The sequence below is a fragment of the Octopus bimaculoides genome, chromosome 9 (genome assembly GCF_001194135.2).
Source record: "Octopus bimaculoides isolate UCB-OBI-ISO-001 chromosome 9, ASM119413v2, whole genome shotgun sequence".
Taxonomy (NCBI): domain Eukaryota; kingdom Metazoa; phylum Mollusca; class Cephalopoda; order Octopoda; family Octopodidae; genus Octopus; species Octopus bimaculoides.
The window spans coordinates 10,506,844-10,515,760 of NC_068989.1; the positions used below are offsets into that span (position 1 = coordinate 10,506,844).

The following is an 8,917-nucleotide window of genomic DNA, read 5'->3' on the forward strand; positions in this document are numbered from 1 at the left end:
CCCTCATTTAAGTAGGGATACTGTATTGTGGGAAGTAGTTTTATATCGGGTGTTAAAATAAAAGTATGTTGGACAAAATGCTTTGCAATATTTATGTTCTGAGTTCAAATCCTGCTGAGGTCAATTTTGTGTTCCATCTCTCTGGTTGATAAAATAAGAACAGTAAAGTTAGTCCTGGGGTTGGTTTAATCAGTTATTCCCATTCTTCAAGATATTTAGTTCTGTGCTTCTGTTACAAACCACATATCACTTCTCCGTTTCCTCCTTACATAAAGTTATGTGGTTTCCCTTACAATTTGTCAAGGCCCTCTCAAGAATTGCAGCCTTCAGTTTTAGAATCACTGTTGTAGTCAACCAATTTGAAATAGGTTTTATTTATTTAGTTTTTTTGGCCCAGTTAGTATTAATTGATACTTTTTTTTAACAAAACACAGCTTTAAGTTTGAGGAGTGGCTACACTCTGATATACATTGGCATATTTTTCTATATGGTGTTGATAGTGTTTAAGATGCAAAATCTGTTTTGGTAAGATTGGAATCGAAAAAAATGAAGTGATGAATTTCAGATACAATAAGGCATTTATGTCAATACTGCCCCATGACTGTCTTTACAATCCTGTACATTGATATTTATTTACTAGTTTTATAAGATTAAGTTTGTAGTTGTTTAAATCAACTTGGACATATTATTGATATGTGGCGTAGGTGTGGCTGTGTGGTTAAGAAGTTTGCTTCCCAACCATGTGGTCTTGAGTTCAGTTTCACTGTGGCACCTTGAGCGAGTGTCTTCTACTTTAGTGCCAGACCGACCAAAGCTTTGTGTGTGGATTTTGTAGATGGAGAACTGAAAGAAGCCCATCATGTGTGTGTGTTTGTGCGTGCACATGTACCTTGTCTGGACATCATGTGATGGTTGTAAATACAAGTGAGGTTGTTTGTTTCCAGTCTTCTTCAAAAAACATGTCTGGCCATAGGGAAATATGACCTTGCTTGGAAACAGGTAAGGGTTAGTGACAGGAAAGACATCCAGCTGCAGAAAATTTGCAGAATTGCAAGTATCCATCAATTTTTGCCACCCACTATTTCTGGGAAGGTCATAGGGTTAGAGTCCTCAGATTAGACATCTCCTCCATAGGATTCTATTGTAAGCAACTGTCATTAAACTTTCCTGCTGGATTCCTAAGTGCGATGAACTGAGACTATGAATAGTATCTGATCATCTCTCTTACAATCTACCCCTAGGCGTCTGCTAATTGGTTTAGCTTTAAGAATCTGTTTTGCAAGACTTTGTTGTTGCAGTCTAACCACGTCTGAAATACTGTGACTTCTCAATGCAAAGAAGTAGTGGTTCAGCCTAGAGAGACTTCTTAATCTCTGAGCATTGTATCTTATTGAGTCATGTTACTCCAGAGATCCTATTACAAAGAGAGAAAGATATGTTTTCAATGTGACATCAACATTGTCATTCATCATCATCATTGAACGTCTGTCGTCCAGGCTGGCATGGTTGGATGGTTTGACCAGGGCTGGCCAGCAGCACCACGCTCCAGTTGTCTGTTTTAGCATGGTTTCTATGGCTGGATACCTTTCCTAACATCAACCACTTTACAGAGTGTGCTGGATGCTTTTACATGGTAGTGCACGAGTACTTTTATGTGGCCTTGGCACAGGACTTCACCAGGGAGAGTGGCCTTAGCACATCTGCTGTAGAGTATGGGTCTTCTTGAGTAATTTGTGTGGACAACATGCAGAATATTTAAGAAGCTTGCTTTGCAAATGTGAGATATTGGATTTTATCCTGTTGCATGGCATTTTGGACAGATATCTTTTACCACAGACTCAGGTCAGCCTGAGGGAAATTGGGAAAATGGAAAATGTGTGGAAGCCCACCAAATGCACATGGCTTGTAATTCAAAGGCCCTGTCTTCTCATTTATTGTCACACTGATTCATTTTGAAAATGATATTGAGTATACGTGTGTATGTGTGTGTGTGTGTGTGTGTGTGTGTATACATGTTGGCGTAAATATTTACTTCTTGCACAAGAATCAATGAGCTACATATGGTGACATTTACTGATATTTCCTTGTCAACAAATTGTCTGGCAGCTCTGTGCTTCCAAAGACAAGTGAAATGAAAATGCCTCTACTTGAAAAACAGGAAGGGTATCTAGCTGTGAAAAAAACGTCTCGGTAATAATAGGCATTCATTTAACTCATGCTTGCATGGGAAAACAGACATAAAATGAACAAACGAATGCATGTCGTACATCATCGCCATTGTTTATCGTTGTTTAACATTCACACTTCCATACCTGCTTGGCTCGGATAGAGTTTATTGGGGAAGATTTTCTGTGACTGGATGCTTTTCCTGTTGCCAAGATTTACCTGTTTCCAGGCAGGGTCATATTTCCCCGTGGCCAGACATGTTTTTTGCAGAATACTGGAAATGAATGACATTGCTTGCTTGACAGTGACAACCATTTACACCTATCATGTGATGTCAAGAGAAGGAAACACATACACACACGTACAGACACATATAAGGATGGGCTTACAGTTTCTGTCTACCAAATCCATTCATAAGGCTTTAGTTGAACCTGGGGCTATGATGTGCCATATTGTGGGACTGAACCTAAAACCATGTAGTTGAGAAGTAAACTTCTTAACCACATAGCTACATCTGCACCTATTCATATGTTATAAATATCTTCATCTATTTATTTATTTATCCGTTTGGGCAAGGCATTGTCATGATTTTGAAATGTCTCCTTTGAATAAATCTTCTTTTAACAGCTTTTAACAATATTATTCTGTGTTGTCCATGAGTGTTTCTTATTTTCATCACCCCCAAAATTGTTTCTCTTGCAGGTAACCAGTGATGACAAACCCAAAATTCTTGATCTCATCGATACAACAGGTTCTGGAGATGTTGACACATCAACTGTTGTTGAAGTTAATCAGAACGAAATTATTGGCCTCACTGGGCGTAATCTTAAAGTAAGGAAATAGCTTTTTTTTCTCTTGCTTTCATTTACATTATCTGTCTTTCTCTTTCAGTCACATTATCTCTCTTACTCACATTTATTTTCTCTCTCTCTCTCTCTCTCTCTCTCTCAAGTACATAATCACTCTCACATTATCTCTGTTTCACTCGTGTTGTTTCTGTCTTGCATTTTCTCTCTCTCATTCACATTATCTTTCTCCTTCTCTCATTCACATTTTCTGTCTCTTCCATTCACATCCTCTCTTTCTCACATAATTTCTCTTACTCTCACAGTCTCTCCTACATTTTGTATATATTTCTCTTGCTCACATATCTCTCTCTCTCTCAAATTATCTCTCTCTCTCTCTCTCTCAAATTATCTCTCTCTCTTTCACTCAAATTATCTCTCTCTCTTTCACTCAAATTATCTCTCTCTCTTTCACTCAAATTATCTCTCTCTCTTTCACTCAAATTATCTATCTCTCTCTCTTTCACTCAAATTATCTATCTCTCTCTCTCTCACTCAAATTATCTATCTCTCTCTCACTCAAATTATCTATCTCTCTCTCACTCAAATTATCTGTCTCTCTCTCACTCAAATTATGTCTCTCACCCAAATTATCTATTTCTCTCTCTCTCTCAAATTATCTCTCTCTTTCACTCAAATTATCTCTCTTTCACTCAAATTATCTCTCTCTCTCTCACTCAAATTATCTCTCTCTCTCTCACTCAAATTATCTCTCTCTCTCTCACTCAAATTATCTCTCTCTCTCTCACTCAAATTATCTCTCTCTCTCCCACTCAAATTATCTCTCTCTCTCTCACTCAAATTATCTATCTATCTCTCTCTCACTCAAATTATCTCTCTCTCTCTCTCTCTCTCTCACTCACACTGTATATATATATATATCTCACATTATCTTTCCATCTCACTTCATCTTTCAATCTTGTAATCGCTCTCCTCACTTGCGTTTTTCTTTCTCACTCTCTCACATCTCTCTCTCTCTCTCTCGGTCAATTATCTTTCTCATTTCTCATCTCTCTTACCTCTCTTTCTTCCTCTCTCCCTCACCCACTCTCTCATTCAGTTTACTTTCATTTGCTCTCTTACCCTCTCTTTCTCGCACATGCTTCACTGTCTCCATACAATTCCCCCCCCTCTCTCTTTCATCTTCATAAAATAAATTGTCGGTCACTTATCATTAGCAGTAAGGCTGATCTTTTCTGTCTCAAATCGGTGCTTATAATTTCTGATATCATTCGATCACTGTATTTGTTGGCATCATCAACAAAATGTTTTTGTTTTAGATCTAAATAGTGCCGAAGAGAATTAAAAATTTCTGCACATGTCTTCGGTCACCAAACTGCAGTTGTTATTGTTCTTACTTCGTAACTTAAGTGACAACACTAAGAAAAACATCTGTTTCTCAAACAATTCCTCTGATCATATATACGTAAAAGCATTTTGTTGCTGTAGTTAAGGGTCTTTGATTCTGGAATACAAGTCAGTGTTGTATATGGTGTAAATATTCAAACATTGAGAGAGAGATGTAATCTGAGTGTCATACATATATATATATATATAAATTCATATATACTCAAATACCCAAAATATCAAGGAGTTTCTGCCTCACTAACAGGAATTACACCACAGTTATTTTGTGATCTTTGCTACCGTGGTTTCTATTAACCCATTTATTCTATCCAAATTATTATTTATTAGGATAAAATAAATACATATAATTAAATATATCTATCTATATATATATATATATATATATATATAATTTGAGTGAGAGAGAGGGGTATATAATTTGAGTGAGAAAGAGATATATATAATTTGAGTGAGAAAGAGATATATATAATTTGAGTGAGAGAGAGATATATATAATTTGAGTGAGATATATATATATATAATTTAAATGAGAGAGATATATAATTTAAGTGAGAGATATATATAATTTGAATGAGAGAGAGAGAGTGATATATAATTTGAGTGAGAGAGAGGGATGTATAATTTGAATGAGGAAGAGAGATATATAATTTGAGTGAGAAAGAGAGATATATATAATTTGAGTGAGAGAGAGAGGTATATAATTTGAGCGAGAGAGAGAGATGTATAAGTTGAGTGAGAAAGGGAGACGTATAATTTGAGTGAGTGAGTGAGAGAGAGGTATAATTCCAATTACCAGAGTAATCATTTTTAGAACTAAGCACCTCTCCTAGAACCATCTTCCTCGTTTTGAGACAGGAGTAGGCCCTGTTTAACCAAGTGGATTAGAGTAAAAAGAGTCAAAGAGTGAGTCCTTTAACAAGATTTGAACCTGCATATCATATTTTATCGCATACAAGTTGAAATTGTCTAAACTGAAAGTTACAGCCAAAAATGGCAGGTCAACTTGTCTAGGCACCTAGACAGCTTTAAAAGACCAAAATTCCATGTCAAATGCAGCAGAATTTGGAAAGATAGTGACAATGTTTGGACTATTCAACCCTTACTATTAATCATTATCATCATCATCATTGTTTAATGTTCCCTTTTCCAAGCTTGCATGGAGGTCAGACAGATTGTTGTGGCAGATTGTTGCATGGTCAAACAGAAAAATTTTTTGGCTGTGTGCCCTTCCTGTTGCCTGCCCTTGTTTTCAAATAAGGTACTATTTTCCCATTGTCAGGCATTTTTCACAGAAGACTGCAGATGAACAACCCTGCTTGTATAGTGATGATACCCATTTGGAACCATCACATGATATCGTGAAAAGAGTGCACACACACACACACACACACACACACACACACACACACACACACACACCATTTACAGGGCTTTGGTCACCATGGGGCTATAATATAAGATACTTGCTCAAGGTCCTGTGCAGTGGGACTGAACCCAAAACCACACAGTTGTGTAGCAAGCTTCTGAACTACACAGCCACACCTGTATATCAATTATTGTTTGCTATGTCAATTTAAAAAGCAAAAATATTCTGATATATTGTTAGTTGTTGATAGCTTAGTTTAGTGTTCTCTAGACAATTAATCCTCTGGTCACCTGACACTGACAGGATAGTTTAAAGAGTAATCAATACTTGGTAGATTAGATATAATGACATTAATGTTTTATTCTCCTGCTATTAGATTTTGTTTAATACTTTTATTTACCTGGTTTTCATTTAGTCGGAGGCTATCTAAAATCTTATAGCAGTAAAACCAGTTTACTTAATGTTTGTTGTTAGTTTCCCCTCTGTTTTGTTCAGAACTAATAATTTTAAGAAACTGTTGACTTTCATTTGAAACTTATAATCCTGCTTTCATTTCTTTGTTTCTGTGTATTTCAGACATTGTTAATTTTTTTTGTCTCTCGCTTTTTCTCCCACCAAATTATACAGATAATGACAAAGTGTCTGTGTGTCAGAATAGTTGGTTACGTACGTTCAATATAGCACTGCGTTAATCAAATGAATTCTGCCACAATAATTAGCCTCACAGCACCTAAATAGTATATTTTGCCTGGAGGTAATAGCTACACTTGTGTTAAAGACATTCAAAAACATTTAAGTATGGCTGTGTGGAAAAAAGCTTGTTTCCCTGTCACATGGTTCCACGTTCAGTCCCACTGCATGGCAACTTGCGCAAGTGTCTTCTACTATAGTCTTGGGCTAACCAAAGCCTTGGGCTAACCAAAGCCTTGGGCTAACCAAAGCCTTGTGAGTGGATTTGGTAGACAAAAACTGAAAGAAGCTGCAAGCTGGCAGAAATGTTAGCACACCGGGCGAAATGCTTAGCGGTATTTTGTCTGCCGTTACGTTCTAAGTTCAAATTCTGTCGAGGTTGACTTTGCTTTTCATCCTTCCGGGGTTGATAAATTAAGTACCAGTTACGCACTGGGGTTGATGTAATCAACTTAATCCCTTTGTCTGTCCTTGTTTGTCCCTTCTAATGTTTAGCCCCTTGTGGGCAATAAAGAAATAGGAAACTGAAAGATGCCCATTGTATATATATATATATATGTATTTATATGTATTTATGTGTGTCTGTGTTTGTCTCCCCCCCCCACATCGCTTGACAACCAATGTTGGTGTGTTTATGTCCCCGTAACTTAGCGGTTCGGCAAAAGAGACCAATAGAATAAGTACCAGGCTTACAAAAAATAAGTCCTGGGGTTGATTTCTTTGACTATAACCCTTTAAGGCATTATTACTCTGGCATGGCCACAGTCAAATGACGCAAGCAAGTAAAAGAAAAGAATATCCGTCTGCCTGCCTGCCTGCCTGCTTGTCTGTCTGTCTGTCTGTCTCGCTACATATTTAACCTCACCAACCACTCCAATTCCTCTCCCCATTACTTGACATCTTCCCTCACACTCTTATGGAACATCCCCCTCTTTCCCTTCTACTACTTATGCTCCCCTCCCCTACTGTCCCTGGTGGGTAGACCCAGGGCTGGTTTAAGACCCATCGAGACCCTAAGCACTTAAAAGATTTTGGTGCCCCCATAAAAGATTATGTAATTCAAAATGTAAACAATAACAAACCATAAAATAAATTTTTATTTTTCAAAATGAAACAAGACAGTAAGAGGGAAAATGTTTAATTTTGTATAGTTCCACTTTATTTATATTTGACAAGTTTCCTCCTACTTTTTTGAATTGCAAAGTCTTTGATCAGATCCTCAAAATTAATCTTAGGTAACACATCTGCATCTATACTTAGTAGAGATAAAGGCATCCTGAATATTATTTTAGCAAGTTTGAAGTGATTTCTTTTGTGCTGTAAACTATTTACCATTTCTGTGGTGCCCCTTTCTTTCCTTTAATTTACGCAGGTGATTATCAGGATAAGATTTCTTTAAAAAAATGCTTCTACTCAGGTAAAATTCACACCTAAAAGTTTTCAGAATTGCTGATATAGCCAGAGGAAGAAGGTTTCCAGTTTAGTTTTTTTTACCATAATTTCACTTACTTATGATTAGATTTTATTAAAGTTTCATTAAATAAAAATAATTTCTCTTTTAACAGGTGTCACATTGAAAGCTATTAAATTACAAAGTGTTTGTGTTCATAATAAAGTTTATTGTACATTTCTTGCCCTCAAGAGATTATGTCCGATCTTTAGCATACTGCTGTATGTCTTCTCGAATCATGATCACCGGAAAAGTTGTTGATAAGAATTACCAACAAAAACATGCCAAAAAATATGCACAGGTGTTGCAAATTAAGTTTAATTACCAATAAACATCACCTTGTATGACACTTTATTCAACCGACAGGGGAAGGTGATCAATCAAACTGAGTATGTAAACAGAATTCTGATTGGTCGAAAGTGTCTTCTTGTCTCAAGCTCTGATTTTCTGCTTATTCTTATCAGAACCTTTGATATGGAGTATTGAAATTTTAATCCTTTTCACACTTCGAAAATGTCAAGCAAACTTTAAAAATTTGTCATTACCGTTATTGTCAGCACGGGCAGAACTTATGAATTGTTTGCTCTGAAGGAGAAATTAAATATGCACTCCATTGCGATAGGTAGAAACTCCAAGCAATGTAAAATATAACTTGGACCATGGTTACCGCCGTGAATGTCAGACTTCAAAAACTAGTTAACCATTTAATGGTTTTGGTAAATTTATAGAGAAAAAGTAAGCATTATACCGTCCAGCATAAATAAAAGTCAACTTCATTATGTGTATTTAAGCCATTGTTTTTTCTGTAAAAACCTATTTGGACATTAAATGAGTCAACTTCCGGTACAAATGTTGACATTTTGTACATCTTTTTTCAACAACAAAAATTTCAGAACAAATTCTGGAGACGATCTAATGGTGTAGTTTATGCACTCCCTAAAGTTTATTTTTGTGAAAAAAAGTGCATAAATTACATGGGATTTTATGGTGTGTATACACACACACACACACACACGCACAAATATATATATA

General features: G+C 36.3%; 1 protein-coding gene across 1 annotated transcript in view; it reads left to right on the plus strand.

Annotated features, from left to right (window-relative positions):
- Positions 1 to 8,917, plus strand: part of LOC106874742 (tripeptidyl-peptidase 2) — a 69,221-nt gene that overhangs the window by 7,756 nt on the left and 52,548 nt on the right. The window contains exon 2 of the mRNA XM_014922584.2: positions 2,869 to 2,997. Within this exon, the coding sequence (XP_014778070.1) occupies positions 2,869 to 2,997 (129 nt within the window). The remainder of the gene's footprint in view (positions 1 to 2,868; positions 2,998 to 8,917) is intronic.